The 22,028-nt window shown below is 41.9% G+C and overlaps 1 protein-coding gene across 3 annotated transcripts in view; it reads left to right on the top strand.

Moving 5' to 3' along the window:
- LOC111141658 (ER degradation enhancing alpha-mannosidase like protein 2) overlaps positions 1-16,135 on the top strand; it is a 32,389-nt gene extending 16,254 nt beyond the window's left edge. For 2 of the 3 annotated variants that reach the window (XM_022494386.1, XM_022494387.1), the window contains 5 exons: positions 94-235; positions 1,525-1,649; positions 10,044-10,188; positions 13,608-13,729; positions 15,564-16,135. In XM_022494386.1, coding sequence (XP_022350094.1) covers positions 94-235; positions 1,525-1,649; positions 10,044-10,188; positions 13,608-13,729; positions 15,564-16,064 — 1,035 coding nt within the window. In that variant the 3' untranslated portion in view covers positions 16,065-16,135. The remainder of the gene's footprint in view (positions 1-93; positions 236-1,524; positions 1,650-10,043; positions 10,189-13,607; positions 13,730-15,563) is intronic. The other variant, XM_022494385.1, reaches the window with a different exon arrangement.
- Positions 16,136-22,028: the final 5,893 nt, after the last annotated feature.

Here is a 22,028-nt window from a genome sequence, read left to right on the forward strand (position 1 = left end):
TGACTGACCAGTCACGGGTATGGGGAGATCCATGTTTGGTCTCGAGCCCTCCCTTGGGACTATGTGTGTGTGTATGTGTCTCTTTCCTCCCAGGTTGGCAACCATATCGATGTGCTCACTGGAAAGTGGGTGGCACAGGACTCGGGCATCGGGGCTGGCGTGGACTCCTACTTCGAGTACCTGGTGAAAGGAGCCATTTTGCTTCAGGATAAGAAACTCATGGCCATGTTCCTAGGTAAAAAGGGTGGGGTAGGGAGGCTTTTGCCATGATTTTTCCCATCAACAGGTGATTTACTTAGAAATTTTCAGTTGCTCCCAAGTGCAAACAGCATCTGTTCTGAGTACCTGAGTCTGCATTCAGAGCCAGGATGGACTGAACATTGCCCGCTTAGTGGCCGCTGTAGCTCTTCAGGCCTTCCTGCAAGATCCCAGTGAACTGTGCTCCGTTCTCTGTGTGTGGCCCTGGGTTTCTTATTTGCTGACCATTGCACATGGGTTCCCTTTGCCTAGAATACCTTTTTCCCCTGTTTTCATGTGTCCAAATTCCATTCACCCTCTAAGGCCCAGCTGTAGTGTCACCTTGCCCACGAAGCAGCTTGATCCCTCCTTAGAACTAAGGGCCTTCAGTACCTTTTGTAGAGTTAGCTTTCGTCCACAGCTAACAGCTCTAACTGCTGAGTGCAGGGTCTATGCCGTATTCATCTTTCTGTCCCCCACGGTGCTTTGCGTGAGGTAGGTGGTTGATTAATGCCTGTGGAATAAAAGCGTTTTATCCTCTAGGCCCTTGGACACTAATAATAATGAAATTGAGGAATTGTTGAGCACCTAGTAATAGTTACTGTGAGGGCTACCATTCATTTATTCAGCATATACTTAATACCATTGATCTGTCTAGCATCACGCAAGCACCCAACGTGGACTATTTCATTTCATCCTTATGGCGCTATTTGAGATTGTCTTATTAATTTGCATGTGTATTTGGTACTTCATTTGGATCATAATTTATTGTGCCTATATATTATGCACTATTGTAGCATTGAGGATTCTGCAGTAAGCGAAATAAAGTTCTGCCCTTCATGGATTTACAATCTAGAGAGAAGTGTAAGTTCAAGTTCCCACCAGAATGTAAGGGCCCCAGGGCCTGCCTTTTGTCTTGTTTGCTACCCTGTAGGTACCTGTACCTAGTAAATGCGCAGTGAATGTTGTTGAGTGAATGAATGACTGAACAATCCATGAGGTGTGTATCATTACTCTCCCCACTTTAGAGATAATGAGACTGAGGCTTAAGAAGGAAAACCTTACCCAAGGTCACAGCTAGCAAGGGGTAAAGCTAGAGCTGGAATTTGAGTCTGGAAGTTTGGCTCCAGAACCCATGCTCTTTTCTCTGTGCCTTGTTGCTTCCGAGTCTGCTTTGAAGCTACACCATCATATGGTCTTCCAAAAGTGTAAGTCTGTACTTCTGGGGTCAAGACCTGCCTTTCACCTCCATGATCACTGATGTGTCTTATTGCATCTCCTCTGCAGAATATAACACAGCCATTCGGAATTACACCCGCTTCGATGACTGGTACCTGTGGGTGCAGATGTACAAGGGGACTGTGTCCATGCCAGTCTTCCAGTCCCTAGAGGCCTACTGGCCTGGTCTTCAGGTAGGAATGATCAGAGAGGTGATTTTTTTTTCTGGAAATGACAAAGCAGGCTCATTCTTTTTTTTTTTTTTTTTTTTAACTTAATTCTGTTTTATTTTTTATTAATGTAAAATATATTATTTGTTTCAGGGGTACAGGTCTGTTGGTTCCTCAGTCTTACACAATTCACAGCGTTTACCGTAGCACATACCCTCCCCAGTGTCCATCACCCAGCCACCCTACCTTTCCCACACCCCCTCTCCTCCAGCAACCCTGTTTGTTTCCTGAGATGAAGAGCCTTAAGAGACTCTTTTGTTTGTCTCCCTCTCTGGTTTCATTTTTTCCTCTCTTCCCCTACTATCCTCTGCTTCGTTTCTCAAATTCCACATACAAGTGAGATCATATGATAATTGTCTTTCTCTGATTGACTTATTTCGCTTAGCATAATACCCTCCAGTTCCATCCATGTTGTTGCAAATGGCAAGATTTCAGTTTTTGATGGCTGAATGATATTGCATCATACATATACACCACATCTTCTTTATCCATCATCTGCTGATGGACATCTAGGTTCTTTCCATAGTTTGGCTATTGGGGACATTGCTGCTATAAACACTGGGATGCACGTGGCCCTTCAGGTCTCTACATTTGTGTTTTTGGGGTAAATACCCAGTAGTGTAATTGCTGGGTTGTAGGGTAGCTCTATTTTCAACTTTTTGAGGAACCTCCGTACTGTTTTCCAGAGTGGCTGCGCCAGCTTGCATTCCCACCCACAGTGTAGGAGGGATCCCTTTTCTCCGCATCCTCGCCAACATCTGTCATTTCCTGACTTGTTAATTTCAGCCTTTCCGACTGGTGTGAGGTGGTGTCTCATTATGGTTTTGATTTGTATTTCCCTGACGGTGAGTGATGTTGACCACTTTTCCATGTGTCTGTTCGCCATTTGGATGTCTTCTTTATAGAGATGTCTGTTTATGTCTTCTGCCCATTTCTTGATTGGATTATTTGTTCTTTGGGTGTTGAGTGTGATAAGTTCTTTATAGATTTTGTATACTAGCCCTTTGTCTGATATGTCATTTGCAAGTATCTTCTCCCATTCTGTCAGTTGTCTTTTGGTTTTGTTGACTGTTTCCTTTGCTGTGCAAAAACTTTTGATCTTGATGAAGTCCCAATAGTTCATTTTTGTCCTTGTTTCCCTTGCCTTTGGTGATGTTTCTAGGAAGAAGTTGCTGTGGCTGAGGTTGAAGAGGTTGCTGCCTGTGTTCTCCTCAAGGATTTTGATGGATTTCTCTCTCACGTTTAGGTCTTTCATCCATTTTGAGTCTATTTTTGTGTGTGGTGTAAGGAAATGGTCCAGTTTCATTCTTCTGTATGTGGCTGTCCAATTGTCCCAACATCATTTGTTGAAGAGACTGTCTTTTTTCCATTGGACATTCTGTCCTGCATTGTCAAAGATTAGTTGACCATAGAGTTGAGGGTCCATTTCTGGGCTCTCTATTCTGTTCCATTGATCTATGTGTCTGTTTTTGTGCCAGTACCATACTGTCTTGATGATTACAGCTTTGTAATAGAGCTTGAAGTCCGGAATTGTGATGCCACCAGCTTTGCTTGTCTTTTTCAACATTCCTCTGGCTATTCAGGGTCTTTTTTGGTTCCATACAAATTTTAGGATTATTTGTTCCATTTCTGTGGAAAAAAAGCTGATGGTATTTTGATAGGGATTGCATTAAATGCATAGATTGCTCTAGGTAGCATAGACAATTTCACAATATTTGTTCTTCCAATCCATGGGCATGGAATGTTTTTCCATTTCTTTGTGTCTTCAGTTTCTTTCATAAATGTTCCATAGTTTTCTGAATACCGATTCTTTGCCTCTCTGTTAGATTTATTCCTAGGTATCTTATGGTTTTGGGTACAGTTGTAAATGGGATTGACTCCTTAATTTCTCTTTCTTCTGTCTTGTTGGTGTACAGAAATGCAACTGATTTCTGTGCATTGATTTTATATCCTGACACTTTGCTGAATTCCTGTATGAGTTCTAGAAGTTTTGGGGTGCAGTCTTTTGGGTTTTCCATATAAAGTATCATATCATCTGCAAAGAAAGTTTGACTTCTTCTTTGCCGATTTGGATGCCTTTTATTTCTTTTGTTGTCTGATTGCTGAGGCTAGGACTCCTAGTACTATGTTGAATAGCAGTGGGGATAGTGGACATCCCTGGTGTGTTCCTGGCCTTAGGGGAAAAGCTCTCAGTTTTTCCCCATTAAGAATGATATTTGCTGTGGGTTTTTCATAGATAGCTTTATGATATTGAGGTATGTACCCTTTATCCCTACACTCTGAAGAGTTTAATCAAGAAAGGATCAAAGCAGTTTCATTCTGGTATAAGTCAAATGAGGTATTTTAGTTGCTTGAGTACTTGGGTTGGAGACAGAAGAGAGAGTTAGAGTGAATTAGACAGACTTGAGGCTCTGCCAAGCTGAATTTTCCAAAGGGAGCTTTAAGGTGTCAGGAACTGGGCTTCCAGTGGGCTGTGAAATGTGATACCATTTAAAATGAAGTAGAATGTGTCTTTCCAGGCTGTCCGGTAACCGCCATTGGCAACAACTGTTTCTCCACTGGACAATTCTGTCAAATCTCTTCATTCTTGACAACGGGCCTGAGAAAATACATGAAAGCAGCTGGGGCTGCTCTGTGTGCCATCATTATTGTTTTCTATTACATGATCTGATGGAGTTACAGCGGGGAGGGCGGGATCTTGGAGCCCATCTAACAGGCCCCTATGTATACCACAATATTTTTACAAGCTAGTTTCTTTTTTTATTTTAAGAAAAGGTAATATCATGTAGATGGTGGTAAATTTTAAAAGCACACAGAGGAATACAGTGAAAAGTAAATCTTGAGCACCCCCCCCCACGACGCCCTCCCCAGTCCAGCTTGTATTATGTTTTGTGTATAGCTTTCTAGAAATCTGTATGCATAAACGTATGCTTAATTTATATTTACCTTTTTTCTTGACATAGATAGGAATATATCATGTACCTTTTCACTGAATATGTCTTGGAGATCATTCTTTATTGATACATATAGGTCAGTTTTACTTTTTTTAAGATTTTATTTATTAGGGGAGCCTGGGTGGCTCAGTGGGTTAAAGCCTCTGCCTTCGGCTCAGGTCATGATCCCAGGGTCCTGGGATCGAGCCCCATGTCGGGCTCTCTGCCCGGCGGGGAGCCTGCTTCCTCCTCTCTCTCTCTCTCTGCCTGCCTCTCTGCCTACTTGTGATCTCTGTCTGTCAAATAAATAAATAAAATCTTTTTTAAAAAAAGATTTTATTTATTAGAATGATCACGAATAATAGGGAGGGTTAGAGGGAAAAGCAGACCCAGTGAGCAAGGAGCCCATTGCAGGGCTTGATCCCAGGACTCTGGGATTACGACCTGAGCCAAAGGCAGATGCTTAACCAACTGAGCCACCCAGGCGCCCCTCAATTTTACTTCTTTTTAACAGATGAATATATTCCATTAAATTGATAATGCTGCAATTCATGTACTAGTCCCCCACCATGTACTTTTAGCCAGCCTTCTTATTTTACAGATGGGGAAACAGGCTCAGAGAAAACTTGTTGACAATATTAAATATAGGTCCAGCTTTTCTAAGATATTCAAATTCTGTTGCTTGGATGCCCACTAAAAGAATTTTGAAGAACCATGGAGTTCCCTGCATGTTTTTAAACTTTTTCTCCTCAAACTCATATTTTCATTTTCCTCCAACAAGATTTTATACTAATTGTTATATTTTATGCTAGATAAATTTTATTGAAACCCTCTTATATCTTTGTAATAAAATTTCTGTATACATAGAAATTTAAAATACTTTAGAATTTCCTATGCCCATAGGCTCTGAGTATTAAATTTGTTTTCTTCTTGACTTGGTTATCATTAGTATGTAAATGAGTAAAGCAACATTAATAGCTTACATTTTTTGATAAATAATTATAAAACATAAAGGCAATTTAATCAGAAATATACTTTGTGAGATTTGGGGAGCTTTTTAATTTTTTTTTTAAGATTTTATTTATTTATTTGAGAGAGAGGCAGTGAGAGAGAGCATGAGCGAGGAGAAGGTCAGAGGGAGAAGCAGACTCCCCATGGAGCTGGGAGCCCGATGCGGGACTTGATCCCAGGACTCCGGGATCACGACCTGAGCCGAAGGCAGTCGTCCAACCAACTGAGCCACCCAGGCATCCCGGGAGCTTTTTAATTTTTAAGTAGTTTGTATTTGTGTGTGAATAACACTTATTGCTACAATGGGACATGGTTATGTATCAAAAGTTTTGTTCCTATTTTCATCTTTTAGCTGTAAGTGCTGAGTAGCCTCATGCATATAAATAAGTAGATAGGAATGGAAAGAGTTTGATTATTGCAATGTCATTCAGACCCCGCCCCCACCCCAGCATCAGGGAGGGAGGAGGAGGGGCCAAAGGGGAGAGAGAATCTTAAGCAGGTACCACACCTAGTGCAGAGCCTGTGGGGTTCCATCTCATGACCCTGAGATCATGACCTGAGCCAAAATCAAGAGTTGGACTTGTAACCAGCTGAGCCACCCAGGTGCCCATCATTCAGTTCTTTGTAATCATTGACTTTATAGATTGATCCATATAAAACTGCCAGTATTTCATTGTCTTACCTACAAAAATGGCAGTATTATATGGTTCATTCTTTATATGATGAAAATAGTCACAATCTGTCATCAGAAATCATTTTTAATGATCCCTCTGCTGACAGCTTGACCAGTTCCTCTTCCAGTTTTTTGAAGGCAGAGTATTGGGAATCATCTGATACACAAAAGAATTTGTTTCATGGTGGTTAGAGTCATTTCATTTTTTCAACACCTGCACCAGTATTTTTTTTTTAAGATTTTATTTATTTATTTGACAGAGAGAGAGAGAGAGAGAGAGACAAGCAGGGGGAGTGGGAGAGGGAGAAGCAGGCTTTCCACTGAGCAGGGAGCCTGATGGGGGGCTTGATCCCAAGACCCTGGGATCATGACCTGAGCTGAAGGCAGACACTTAACAACTGAGCCACCCAGGTGCCCTCTACACCAGTATTTTAAATTTAACCTAGTTTTGTGCTCAGGAAGTCTTTATTCCCCAGGACAGTGTTCCACAGAATGGGTAGAGATTGCTGGTCGGTACCTTTGGAGAAGGTAAAATGGCAGAAGGATAACTGTGAAGGAAACACTGATAATAGATAGCCTGCCTTTGTGTTATAAGCATCTTTTCAGGCAGATCCATTTTAGGAAAGTAGAGGATCTAGAACTCTATTGCCTTAAAACTATTTGTGACTACATTCCTCTTGGGAAACCTGCTTATACAATCCAGCCGTATCACTGATCACACCCTTTGACTCTGCCAAATTCCATTTCTCTGCATGCTCCCCAAGAAAGTAATTCAAGAGGGAAAGATGCATCACGTATACAGATATTCCTAGCAACAAAGTTCATGACAAAGAAAACCTAGAAGTGATCCAAATACCCACTAATGGAGGGGCAAATGAATAATTACATTAAAAAAAAACTTTTTAAAGATTTATTTATTTGAGAGAGAATGAGAGAGAGCGAGAGAGAGAAAGCATGAGAAGGGGGAGGGTCAGAGGGAGAAGCAGACTCCCTGCCAAGCAGGGAGCCCAATGTGGGACTCGATTCCGGGACTCCAGGATCATAACCTGAGCCGAAGGCAGTTGCTCAACCAACTGAGCCACCCAGGTGCCCCTGAATAATTACATTTTAATGGAATGGGTCATTATACAACTTTAAGAAATTAATATGTAAACTCCTGTGTTACATGAAGAGTAGCGACAAGAATCAAGAAAATGTGAAGGAATGAAACATACTGTTGGACTATAGTGAGAAATTAGGCGTGATAATTAAATTTTTTAAAAATTCTCTAAGTAGATTTAACAATAACAAAATACAAAAGCATTATATTATGTATAAACTGATTACAATTCTAGAATTTTGGTTTTGGTACGTTATGAAATAGGAGACAAAAATGTAAACAGCTTCTACTGCGGAGGTGATTACCTTTTTATTCCTGTATGTTTTTTAAAAAATTTCTATAACTCTGAATAGAATATCAATTAGGAAGGTAGATATCAAAACTATGTTATCTGTGTGGTAAGGTTAGGAGTGACTTTTTTATACCTTCATTTTTCAAGTTTCCTAAAATAAAAATAAGAAAATAAAAGAGAGGGTGTGATAAGGAAGGAAAGCATTTCATCTCCTTTGGTGTGGTACTTTTTCCTGGCTTGACCAGGGATCATGGGTTCATTCTCTGTGAGACTATAAAAACACTAATAACTGACATTTATTGAACATCTAGTCAGTGCCTTGTAGTGTGACTGACACACAGAGGAGATAAATATTTATAAGAGAATGATTTCTGTGTCAGACACGACACAGAATTATCACAGCACACTGAAGTAAATGTTGCTTTATAGATGAAGAAAGGAGGCTTAGATACATTCAATTTGTTCATTCATTTATTCAACAAATATCTGAATGCCTGCTGCGTTCCAGGTGCTGCCCTTGTTTGGTTTATAGGGTGTGAGGCACAAAAGAAAAAATTGAGTGGACAAATGCATAAAATAGTCAGTTGCAATGAAGGACACAAAGTGAAAGGCTGAGAGAACATGTTGGAGGGGGACCTAAACTTGAGGGAGTAAGGCCTTTCAGAGATGTGATGCTAAAGCTGGTATTTCAGGAATCAGAGATAGGGGATGATGTTCCAAGCGGAGGAAACATCATGTGTGAAGGTCCTGAGACAGGAAAGAGTTGGGTGTTTATCAGAAACAAAGAAAAGCAGTTTGGCCACAGTCCAGGGGAGGGAAAGATCAGTCAGTGGAAGTCAGCAGCGCCCAGGTCATGCAAGGCCTTGAGGGCTATGGTGAGGTAGCTGGACTTTATGCCGAACCCCTGAGAAGCCTTGAGGTCTGGTGTCTGTAGGAAGGTAGTTACTCTGACTGTATGGGGAGAGAGCACTGGAGAGGGGCATGAAGACAAGTGGTGGGAGAAGTGAGAGGACTGTGGAAGTGATCCCAGTGTGAGATGCTGGTGACCAGACGGGGTGGCGGTGCTGGAGCTACAGAGAGACAAACCATGATGGTTTAGAATGGAATTGACAGGAGTTGCTGACGGAATGGATATGGGGGTTGGGGGGGAGGGAGGAGTCAAGGATGGCCACGATTTGCTAAGTGCCGTTTACTAAGAAGGAAGAGGTGACAGTAAGGAGGCAACTTTGTGGGAAAGTGAGGGAACCAAGAGCTTTCTTGGGGAAATGTTAAGTTTGTCCTATCCACAAGGCACCCACAGGAGATGTCAAAAATGTCAGGTCAAAAAGCTGTCAGTTAAGTGGCTGCCTTTGGCTCAGGTCATGATCCCAGAGTCCTGGGATGGAGCCCTGCATCGGACTCCCTGCTCAGCACAGAGCCTGCTTCTCTCTCTTCCTCTGCCTGCTGCTCTGCCTTCTTGTGCTCTCTCTCCCTCTATTAAATAAATAAATAAAAATCTTAAAAAAAAAAAAAGCTGTTTCCTTGCAAGCTTATGTTACTATTACTAGCTGCTTAGCAACAGCTAGTAAAATTACAAATGCATATACTCTCGGACCCAGCAATCCTAATTCTGGACATTTGTCTTAAAGGTAAACTTGGCATATGTTTGAGGTGACATATGTACAAGGTTATTTACTACACTGTTGGTTGTTCTAGCAAATAGCAAAACATTGGAACCAATCCAACTAGCTGTTAATAGGGAACTAGTTAAACTGTGGTCCAGGTGGTGGAGTACTACGCAACTGTATAGATAGGGGGGAGGCAACTTTTTATGCACTTAGATGAAAAATTAATGAAAGTTGTTAAATGAATAAAAGCAAGTGCAGAACTGTATGTTTAAATAGTGATCTTTTATGTCAGGGAAAATAATAGAGTCTCACACATATTTATGTTTACAAACGAATACAGATTCGTTTGGGGTATGGGATAGGAGTGAGACTTAGTAAAATTAATCTTTTTCCTATTTTTAGAATTTTGAGCCAGACAGCTGACTTACCTGTTTAAAAACTGTAGTAGCTTAGTAGCTCAGGGACTGAGCAGGGACTTTGAATACAACCTCTGTCCCTCACAGTAACTTCGATGTTTTTGTGTTTTGCATGGGAGAGATGAGGCTCAGAGAAGCTAAGTGTCTGGCCCAGGGCCAAACAATGAATAAATGAGTGACTCGGTTTGATTGCAGGCTTTTGTGGCTCCAAAGCCTTTGTTGTCTCTTCCCCAAAGTTGTACGTGGGGTGTGATATGTGAGTTCTTTTTTGTATGTGGGTTTTTATGCCTGGTGGCTGCCGGCTTGACAACCACTTTTGTCCTACAGAGCCTTGTTGGGGACATTGACAATGCCATGAGGACCTTCCTCAACTACTACACTATATGGAAGCAGTTTGGGGGGCTCCCAGAATTCTACAACATTCCTCAGGGATACACAGTGGAGAAGCGAGAGGGCTACCCTCTTCGGCCAGGTAAGCAGGATCTCTGGCTCATCCCAACCCAAAAGCTCTGGTTCTCTGAATCCCAAACCCTCATGTTTCTGTGAGGCTCCATGCCTCACAAGTGCTCACAAGCTAATTTTTTCCCATCTGATGCTTCCAGCAGCTCTGGGTGGTTTTCCTGGTAGGAATGATCTACCCTTATATTTTCAGATAAAGAAACTGAAGCTTAGTGGGTTGAGCTGGTTTGCCCAAGACTAAGTGTATGAGGTGGGACTGGAACCCAGGCCTCTCAGCTAAATCTTAGGCTCCTTCAAACTTGAGCAAGTGAGGGCAAAGGGAAGAGCCAGGTTGTCTCCTTTTGAGTTCTTGCCATCGGGATTTCAGAAGTGTAGACAAACTTCCTAGATCACTGGGTCAGGTGAGTTATGCTTCTATAATACAGAATGTTAGAATTCTGGAATGGACCTTAGGAATGAATCATCTGGTCTTGTCCACCTCCCCATTTGCAGCTCAGAAATCAAGACTCAGAGAAGGAAGGTATTACACACTCGATAACTGTCTTAGAGTTCCTTTCCAGCCCCGAGCCTCTGATTCACTACAGGAAAGCTACACACTGCAGTGCGGAGAAGGGGAAGGGGGCCAGAGGAAGGAAGCTTAGTCAGCACACACAGTCATCCCCCACCCCGAAATGGGTTACATTCCCATTGTTAGATTCTTCCCACCTTCCCACCTGAATGCCTTTGAGCTGTGGGACAAGCCTTCTCATGTCTTCTGCCCATTCTGCCCTCTTCTACCCCATTTCCTTCCTCCGGCTCAAGAGGTTGTTGTGGGAGTTGTGGAGGGGGAACAGAAGAGGAAGTAAAACAGCAACTGCAAAGAGCAAATTAGTCCTCGAGTCTGCTGTTCTTGGTATTTCTTTTTTTTGTTGTTCTTGGTATTTCTTTTTTTTTTTTTTTAAAGATTTTATTTATTTATTTGACAGACAGAGATCACAAGTAGGCAGAGAGGCAGGCAGAGAGAGAGGAGGAAACAGGCTCCCTGCTGAACAGAGAGCCTGATGCAGGGCTCGATCCCAGGATCCTGGGATCATGACCTGAGCTGAAGGCAGAGGCTTTAACCCACTGAGCCACCCAGGCGCCCCTGTTCTTGGTATTTCTAATGCATTTGTTCTCACAACTTTTTCTTTTCTTTTTTTCTTTTCTTTCCGTTCTTTTTCTTTTCCCTTTTTAAAATTTTTTTTCTTTTTCTTTTTTTTTTAAAAAGATTTTATTTATTTATTTGACAGATAGAGATCACAAGTAGGCAGAGAGAGAGGAGGAAGCAGGCTCCCCGCCAAGCAGAGAGCCCGATGTGGGGCTCGATCCCAGGACCCCGGGACCATGACCTGAGCCAAAGGCAGAGGCTTTAACCCACTGAGCCACCCAGGCGCCCCTTTTTTTTTTTTTTTTTTTTTTTAAGAGAAGACTCTCAGAAGGTATCCTACCCAGTGATACCAGTAGATGAGATGAAGACAGTTTGGGGCTAAACATAGGACGGAAGCTTGCGCATTCTCAAAGTTAAAGGCAACCCAAGAGGCCTTCTAATTGAGGTCCCCTGTCATTGCCCTGGCAAGTGGTTATCTGGTCTTTGTTCAGTTAGCACCAGTGACAGGGAGCTCACTACTTCCAGAGGCACCCTGTTCCATTTGCAGGATGGGCTGGCCGGAAGGCCTCAGTGGAAAGTAAGGCAGCACAGCCGGGAATCCAGTAATCGCCTTAGTCTAGTCACCCTTCCTACCCTAAAACAATAGTGAATGGGAGATAAGGTAGTGCTTTTTCATTAGATTGACGAGTGTCCTATGCTTTGGTACATGCATCTGATCAGCAGTATTGTAGCATAGAACCTGGCCTCAGAGTCTGAGGGCCTTTATCTCCCCCTAAGTCAAAGTCTAGGCCTTGGGCTGTCACCCTGTTCTAGAGAGTTGGTCAAAATAGAAGAAATTAAAACAACGATAGCCCATGTAGGCCCTTGTATGAAAAAGAGAAAACAAAATGGCTGGGCCCTGGGGGCACTGAGCCAGCCCCTGCTAGCCGCAGGACAAGAGGCTTCCCTAGGTTTTCTTTCTTTGAACGCACACAGCATGTTCTCTTACCACTAGATGTGCCACCACCTGTGCTTAGAATATGAGCATTCAGATTAGCAATTGTCTAGAGACCCGTGGGGAAAAGGAGGGAGAGGTGGGGGAGTACTGGGGGACAGGCAGAGGTCTTTTTTCTGAAAGTAAGAAATAGAGTTTGCAGTAATAAATCAAAAGGGAAAAAAGTGCTGACCAAGGCCCAGGAGGGAACAGGGAAGGAGATCAGGAGGAGAGGTTGGTCTAGGAAGGGGAGAGTTCTCTCCTCTCTGAGAAGAGATGGGTGAAGAAGTAGAAAAGTCTGTTGGGCTGTACTTTCCGCCGGCTGGGGTCACTCTGGAAGTCAAATCTTCTTTTCTATACTAGCTCTATATCTGAAAGTAGTAAACGCATCCTGGGTTTTCTTTTCTCCAGAATAAACTTCCTCATCAGGATCAACTTCTGTTGCCCAATATTCATCTGAAAATGGGGCCCATGTCTGAATGTCCAGTTCCAGTTGTGCATATAGAGTCAGACAAGACTATCACCGTGTTCTGGGCCTGGTGAACTGGTGGCTCCTTCTTTGTTAGATTGAAGATTGGCTCTTGAATATCTTAACCTTCATCTTTTTTTCCATCCCATCTCGAAAGGGCCTCATAATGACGAAGGGCCTCATACTTTTAAGTTTTAGGATTAGGTTAGGCTGTGAGTGACAGAAAGTAAGTAGTAGCTTGGGGCGCCTGGGTGGCTCAGTGGGTTAAGCCTCTGCCTTCAGCTCAGGTCATGATCTCAGGGTCCTGGGATTGAGTCCTGCATCAGGCTCTCTGTTCCGCGGGGAGCCTGCTTCCTCCTCTCTCTCTCTGCCTACTTGTGATCTCTGTCAAATAAATAAATAAAATAAAATTAAAAAAAGTAAGTAGTAGCTTAATTAAGATAGACATTTATTCTTCTCTCACTTCTGGCCTTATATGTCCCTATATGGTGTCAGGGACCTTAGTCTCACACATGGCCGCTGGGTGTACGTGGTTATAGTTAAGGATGCTGTTACTAAGGAAGAAGGAGAGGACAGATACTGGGAGACAGGGAGTAACCTTTGCCACCTCCCCATCCCAGAACCTAGCTGTCTCTCTCTCCCTTGGGATTGGAAGTCCATGGTCAGTTTTAAGGCTGATCTCCACTTCAGGCTTTGGGTATATCGGCTCTGGAAATTCAGCACTGTGTGAGCTATCCCCTGTTCCTCCTGGTTGGGGCCCTGTGGACAAGGTATGGAGGGAAGGAGTCTCTCACTGCCTGAAATGGGCCCTGAGCCTTCCCTGCTCAGCCCCTGGATGAGAAGGGTCTGCCTTGGACTTTACAGAACTCATTGAGAGCGCAATGTACCTCTACCGTGCCACGGGGGACCCCACCCTCTTAGAACTCGGAAGAGATGCTGTGGAATCCATTGAAAAAATCAGCAAGGTGGAGTGTGGATTTGCAACAGTAAGTGTTTCCACGGGCCCAAGGGTTGAGAAATGTCTCCCTCTGCTGCTAACGAGCCTCTGGCATGTGAGCACTGAAGGGACCTTAGAGATGTACATATGCCTTTATTTTACCGGGGCACATTTTGTAAAAAATTTTGTGGAAAGGCCTGTAAGATGGATTCTAGAAGGGAAATAGAGTCCCATGGCCTTATATTCAAACCTGGTGATCCTTAATGAAATAGTCCAGTATTTTCACAGATGTTTTCTGAGTGTCTTTTATGTACCAGGCACTATGCTAGACCGAGGGTTCTAGCAATGAACAAAGACCAAGCCCCTGAGCAGATATTTTAGTAGGAAGAAAAACAAACGTGTAGTTGGGAGACAGAAAGAAGGCCAGTATGGCTGGAGTGGAGTGAGCAAGGAGGGAAGAGGAAGAGAGAAATCCCAGAGGGAGGAAGGGGTTAGATCGTGTAGGGCTTTGGAAGAGGTGCTGGGGAGAGATTGCGTTTTGTTCCGCTTAACAGGAGAAGCCGTCGTAGGACTGACAGCAGAGCAGGGACATGGTCTGACTTGTATTTTAGAAGGATCACTCTGGCTGCTCTGTGGAAAAGGAATTGAAAGGGTCAAGGGTAAGAGCCATGTCACATCCTTAGAGGACCTAAGCAGGCAAGCTATTAATAAACCATCATTACGGACATGTAAAAACCAGATGTGTAGGAAAATTGTCTGGAAGAAAATTCACCAAAAAGTGTACAGAGGATTTTTAGGGTATGGGATTAAAAACAGACCAAAAAAAAAAATCCTTCCTTTTTCAAAATTTTGTGCTGTGGTTATATTCTACAAGTAGAATATGAATATGTGTGTGTGTGTGTATATATACATACATATATATATATATTTAATTTAAATATATAAATTTTAAATTTTATATAAATTTTAAATACATTTAAAATTAAAAATTTAAATATATGTATCTATTTAAGAGATATATTTATTTTAAAAGACCTATGTATGTAGGGAGAAAATAAAGCAGTGGTATGTTTTAGTGTCTAACATATTGTATTTTGTGAAAAGCCAAAGTGGAGAAGCCCAGTGGGAACTTCTTAAAAATATTTGACTTATTTCCATGAAAATGAAAGCCCTCTGGAGGTCTTCCAAGGCAAATGATGGGAATAGGCGTCAGACTCCTTGGCCTTTGACAAATAATAATTCTTGGTACATCAAGTCCATATTTTAGTCACATTTTTTTGGTGAAAAATAGAAGTCCACTGAGAATTAGTTTTAAGAAAATGTATCTCTAATTCTGAGACGTGAATATAAATGTAGGAAGTAAACTTACTCATCCATGACTGTGAACTTAGTATGAATTTTTCTTCTTACAGACTTCTAATTGGTTATGACAGTAGCAAAAACTTGGTAACCACCTTAAGGCTCATCAAGGGAGATTAGCTAAGTAAATGACGCTGTATTTTTAGTGTCATTCAAGGGGATGACTCGATCTGTGTATGGTCACCACAAGGGTAGGATCAAGGCCAGTGTGCGCGTGCTTGCTCACTGAACAGCCCGTTGGCTGGACCCGCGAGATCAAGGGAGAGAGCCCGGGCCAGACCCGGAGGACCAATCAGGCCATGATCAGGACTTTGGTTTTGAGTCTTCATGAAGTGGGATGTCAACAGAGCGCTTTCACGGGAGGAGTGACCCCTAAACCTTACCCTAAACTATACGTTAGGGTTCCAACCCCTGGGTTGGCGCTCAGCTGCTCAGTAGCGAAGCGGAAATCGCTAATGGCTCCGCGGCCCCATCGGCTGTCCCCTGCCTCTGGTTCTGACTCACTTCCCTCTTCCTCGTGGCAGATCAAAGATCTGCGAGACCACAAGCTGGACAACCGCATGGAGTCTTTCTTCCTGGCTGAGACCGTGAAATACCTCTACCTTCTCTTCGACCCGGCCAACTTTATCCACAACAACGGCTCCACCTTCGACGCGGTGATAACCCCCTACGGGGAGTGCATCCTGGGGGCCGGGGGTTACATCTTCAACACCGAAGCGCACCCCATCGACCCCGCCGCCCTGCACTGCTGCCGGAGGCTGAAGGAGGAGCAGTGGGAAGTAGAAGACTTGATGAGGGAATTCTACTCCCTCAAGCGGAACAGGTCGAGATTTCAGAAAAAAACGATGAGCTCGGGGCCGTGGCAACCGCCAACACAGCCAGGCACGGTCTCCTCACCCGAAAGCCATGACCAGTCGAGGGAGAAGAAGCCTGCCAAGCCGAAAATCCCACTGCTCAGCTGTCCGAGTCAGCCCTTTACCTCCAAGTTGGCATTACTGGGACAGGTTTTCCTGGACTCCTCATAACCACTGGATGATTTTTTTCTTTTGTGTTTGAACTGTGACAATAAACCTGCTTTTGACAATCTTGTTTTTCTGGTTTTTTGTTTGTTTGTTTGTTTCTTAAGGTTTTATTTATTTGACACAAAGAGAGAGATCACAAGTAGGCAGAGAGGCAGGCAGAGAGAGAGGGAAGCAGGCTCTGGGCTCGATCCCAGGACCCTGAGATTGTGACCTGAGCCAAAGGCAGAGGCTTAACCCACTGAGCCACCCAGGTGCCCCGTTTTTCTCTTTTACCTATCAGGTTGTCTTGGGAGAGTTGGTTCAAAGAAAAGATGTCATGGCTTAAAAAAACAAACAAACAAAAAAAACATTGTGAATCTCATTTCCTTTTCTCATACCGTTGGAGAAACAGCTGAACCCAAAGTCAGCCCACTGCACAGACCCCAGGGGTTGATGATTGAATCTCCCTTCCTTTCAAGGCTCCCCTCTTCTGGTATCTCTGGGGAGGGTGTGGTTATAAATGGGTTTGTCACATCTGGCCCAAGCCTATGCTCCCACCCTTTAGCACAAACATGATTGCACCCTAGCCCCAGCCATAGTGGCCAGTGTGGACAAGGCAAGGTTTTTTTCTTCGGGAAAACTAAATTCTAGCAGAGAGAAATAAATTAGTAGATAATATAAAACCACATTGTGGGAAGTGCCAGGAAGCTAATGGGATGCATGCTAGAAAATAATGAGGGGAGGTAATCTTAGCTTACCTTAGGGAGGGCAGGGAAGGCCTCTGAGGAAGTGAGGTTTTAAACTTTTAATTACTGAAAACTGACAATGAACAGAAGCGTGGAGAATAGGAATAATAACCCCCTATCCATACTAGATCATTTCACCCATTAAGTATTTCAGATTGTACCTCCAAAACATACCTACAAAAATTAACAATTGGGGCACCTGGGTGGCTCAGTGGTAAAGCCTCTGCCTTTGGCTCAGGTCATGATCCCGGGGTCCTGGGATCGAGCCCCACATCACAGCTCAGGGGGCTCTCTGCTCAGCAGGGAGCCTGCTTCCTCCTCTCTCTGCCTGCCTCTCTGCCTACTTGTTATCTCTGTCTGTCAAATAAATAAATAAAATCTTTAAAAAAAATTAACAATTATTCCTTAATAATCTCCAAGGCTCTAATTATGTTCAATTTTTTTTTGTTATTTTATAAATATAGTTTGTTCGAATCAGGATCCAAGCAGGGTACATGTATTTACAATCAGATGATCTGTTTCTGAATTGTCTTCTGGTCTATAGGTCTTCTCTTTATCTTTTTAAAAACCCGATTTTGTTGAGATATAATTTGCATACAATTAATTGCACCCAGTTCATCCTTTTTTGTAAGCTTTTGCAAACTTGGACACCCATGTAACCACCACCACAATGAAGATACAGAACCGTGCTCTCCTACAGACCGTTCCAAGTTGATGGAATGTTTTAATAGAACAATTAGAATGATTGCATTGTCCCATAGAGTAACCACTACATGGGGCTGTTGACGTTTGGAAATGGGGCTCTGTGACCGAGGAAATGAATTTATCGATTTTTAGTAGACTTTATATTTTAGAAGAGTTTTAGGTTCATTTCAGTCCTAACCAGAATGTATAGAGAATTTCCCATATACCCATTTCTTCCACGCCTGCATAGCCTCCTCCAATACCAACATCCCCTACCAGAGCCGAACATTGTTATAATCAATGATCCTACACTGACAAATCGTTATCCAGAGTCCATAGTTTACCTTAAAGTTCACTTTTGGTGTTGTATGTTCTCTGGGTTTTGACAAATGTGTAATGACATGTATTCACCATTATAGTATACAGAGTGATTTCCCTGCTCTAAATTCCTCTGTGCTTCCCCCATTCATCCCTTTCTCCCCCAACTCCTGGCAACCACCGATCTTTTTACTGTCTCCATAGTTTTGCCTTTTCCAGAATATCATGTAGTATACGGCCTTTTCAGATTGGCTTCTTTCACTTAGTAATATACATTTAGTTTTCTTCCACATCTTTTCAAGGTTTGATAGCTCTTTTTTTTTTTTCTTTTTTAGAATGTTATCTGGGTGTACCGTTTTATTAAACCATTCATCTACTAAAGCATCCTGGTTACTTCCAAGGTTTGGCAAATTATGAATAAAGCTGCTGTAAATATCTGTGTGCTGGGTTTTGCGTGAATGTAAGTTTTCAACTCCTGTGGGTAATTATCAAGGAGCATAATTGCTGGATCATGTGGTAAGAGTAGGTTTAGTTTTGTAAGAAACTACCAGACTGTCTGCCAAAGGGGTTGGGCCATTTTGCATTCCCGCTGGTAATGTATGACAGCATTCCTGTTGCTCCATATTCTCACCCGCATTTGGCGTTGTTAGTGTTTCTGATTTTGGCCATTCTAATCGGTGTGTGGTAGTATCTTGTTATTTTAGTTTGCCTTTCCCTGATAACACATGACATGGAGCATGTTTTCATATGCTTTTTTGCCATCTGTGTATCTTCGTTGGTAAAGTGTCTGTTAAGGTCTGTGACCACTTTTTAATCAAAATTTTTTTACTGTTCAACTTAAAGTGTTCTTGGTATATTCTGGGTAAAAGTTCTTTTTTTTTAATATTTCATTCATTTATTTGATAGAGAGATCATGAGTAGGCAGAGCGGCAGGCAGAGAGAGAGGGAAGAAGCAGGCTCCCCGCTGAGCAGAGAGCCCGATGCGGGGCTGGATGCGGGGCTCGATCTCAGGACCCTGAGATCATGACCTGAGCTGAAGGCAGAGGCTTTAACCCACTGAGCCACCCAGGCGCCCCTGGGTAAAAGTTCTTTATCAGAGGTGCCTGGGTGGTTCAGTGGGTTAAAGCCTCTGTCTTCAGCTCGGGTCATGATCCCGGGGTCCTGGGATCGAACCCTGCATCGGGCTTTCTGCTCAGCGGGGAGTCTGCTTCCCTTCCTCTCTCTCTGCCTGCCTCTCTACCTACTTGTGATCTCTGTCAGATAAATAAATAAAAATCTTTAAAAAAAAAAGTTATTTATCATGTATGTCTTGCAAATACTTTCTCCCAGTCTGTGGCTTGTCTTTTCATTCTCTTGAACTATTTCTTAGTTTCATTGAAATTTGTTTGTTGAAGGAACTACCGTTGTCAGTTTCGTTTTTTGTTTTTGTTTTGTTTTTTGGTAAATTTATATTAAGATCTAGAGGCTTCATCATTCAGATTTTTTAATTTTGTTTTTATTTTGCAAAAATGGTTCATAAGTGGTGTTGTATACTTCAGTCGGGTGACACATATGTTTGTCTTTATAACAGCCATTTTTTTTTTTTTTACCTTTTTTAAAATTTAATTTTAATTTTTTAAATTTAATTTAATTTATATAACACTATGTTATGTAAGTTTCAGGTGTACAATATAATGATTCAACAATTCTATACATTTCTCAGTGTTCAAGATAAGTATATTCATATATATATACATATATTCGTATATATAAATATAAATATATAATTTTATGAAGCTTTTTAAATTTTAACTACAGTATAGTTAACAGTGTCATATTAGTTTCGGGTGTACAATATAACAATTCAACCATTCTGTACATCACCCAGTGCTCATCATGACAAGTGTACTCTTTAATCCCCATCACATATTTCCCCATCCCCCCCTCCCTCTGGTAACCATTAGTTTGTTCTTTAAAGTTAAGAGTCTATTTCCTGGATTGTCTTTCTCTCTCTCTTTCTTTTTTCCTTTGTTCATTTGTTTTGTTTCTTAAATTCCACATATGAGTGAAATCATAAGGTATTTGTCTTTCTCTGACAGACATATTTTGCTTAACATTATACTCTCTAGCTCCATATGTATTGTTCCAAATGGCAAGATCTCATTCTTTTTTATGGCCAAATAATATTCGGCTGTATATATGTATATATACCACATCTTTATCCATTCATCTTTCAGTGGGCACTTGGGCTGCATCCATAATTTGGCTATTGCAAGTAATGTGGCAATAAACATTGAAGTGAATTAGTGTTTTTGTATTTTTTGAGTAAATACCCATTAGTGCAATTGCTGGATTATATGGTAGCTCTATTTTTAACTTTCTGAGGAACCTCCATACTGTTTTCCAGAGTGGCTGCACCAGTTTGCATTCCCACCGACGGTGTAGGAGGGTTCCCCTTTCTCCACAGCCTCACCAACATCTGTTGTTTCCTGTTTTGTTAATGTTAGCCATTCTGACAGGTGTGAGGTGATATTTCACTGTGGTTTTGATTTGTATTGCCCTGATGATGAGTGATGTTGAGCATCTTTCCAAGTGCCTGTTGGCCATCTGCATGTCTTTTTTTTTTTCTTTAATGATTTTATTTGTTTATTTGACAGAGAGACAGAAAGAGAAGGAACACAAGCAGGGGGAGTAGGAGAGGGAGAAGCAGGCCTCCCACTGAGCAAGGACCCCGACGCAGGGCTAGATCCTAGGATCCTGGGATCATGACCTGAGCCAAAGGCAGATGCTCACCGACTGAGCCACCCAGGCGCCCCATCTCTGGAGAAATGTCTGCTCATGTCTTCTGCCTGTTTTTTAATTGGATTTTTTGGTTTGTTTGGTGTTGAGCTGCATAGGTTCTTTATATATTTTGGATACTAACCCTTTATCAGATATGTTGTTGGCAAATACCTTCTGATCTGTAGGTTGTCTTTTAGTTTTGTTGATTGTTTCCTTTGCTGTGCAGAAGCTTTTTATTTTGATGTAGTCTGAATAATTTATTTTGCTTTTGTTCCCCTTGCCTCAGGAGAATAGCTAGAAAGAAGTTGCTACAGTTGATGTCAGAAAAATTACTGTGTTCTCTTCTAGAATTTTTAAGGTTTCAGGTCTCACATTTTTTAAAAAAATATTTATTTCAGGGAGAGTGAGCAGGGGGAGGGGCAGAGAGAGAGGGAGAAGCATATCCCAACATGGGGCTTGATCCCAGGACCCTGAGATCATGACCTGAGCTGAAGTCAGGCGCTTAACCGACTGAGCCACCCAGGCCCCCCTCATGTCTCATATTTAGGTCCTTAATCCATTTTCAGTTTATTTTTGTGAATGGTGTAAGAAAGTGGTGTATGCTGTCCAGTTTTCCCAATACCATTTGTTGAAAATACTGTCTTTTTCCCATCGTGCATTTTTTCTTCCTTTATCACAAATTAATTAACCATATAATTGTGGGTTTATTTCTGGGTTCCCTATTATGTTCCATTGATTTGTGCGTCTGTTTTTGTGCCATTACCATACTGTTTTGATTACTATAGCTTTGTAATATAACTTGAAGTCTAGAATTGTGATGCCTCCAGTTTTTTGTTTTTTGTGTGTGTGTTTTTTCCCCCTTTTTCAAGATCGTTTTGGCTATTTGGGGTCTTTTCTGGTTCCATACAAATTTTAGGATTATTTTTTCTAGTGGCATGAAAAATGCCATTGGTATGTTGATAGGGATTGCATTAAATATGTAGATTGCTTTGGATAGTATAGACATTTTAACAATATTTATTCTTCTAATCCATGAACATGAGATGTCTTTCCATTTCTTTATGTCATCTTCAATTTCTGTCATCAAAGTTTTATAGTTTTCAGAGTACAGGTCTTTCACGTCTTTGGTTAAGTTTATTCCTAGGTATTTTATTATTTTTGATGTAGTTGTAAATGGGATCGTTTTCTGAATTTCTCTTTCTGCTGCTTTGTGATTAGTATATAGAAATGCAGAGTGCCCGGGTGACTTGGTTGGTTAAGTGATTGCCTTTGGCTCAGGTCATGTCCCTGAAGTCCCAGGATCAATGTCCGCATCAGAGTTCCTGCTCAACAGGGAGTCTGCTTCTCCCTCTGAACCTCCCTCCTTTTGTGCCCTCTCTCTCTCATTCTCACTCTAAAATAAATAAATAAAATCTTTTAAAAAATGTAACAGATTTCTGTACCTTGATTTTATATCCTATGACTTTACTGAATTCATTTA

The sequence above is a fragment of the Enhydra lutris genome, unplaced genomic scaffold (assembly GCF_002288905.1).
Source record: "Enhydra lutris kenyoni isolate GAN:26980312 unplaced genomic scaffold, ASM228890v2 scaffoldscaffold6, whole genome shotgun sequence".
Taxonomy (NCBI): Eukaryota; Metazoa; Chordata; class Mammalia; order Carnivora; family Mustelidae; genus Enhydra; species Enhydra lutris.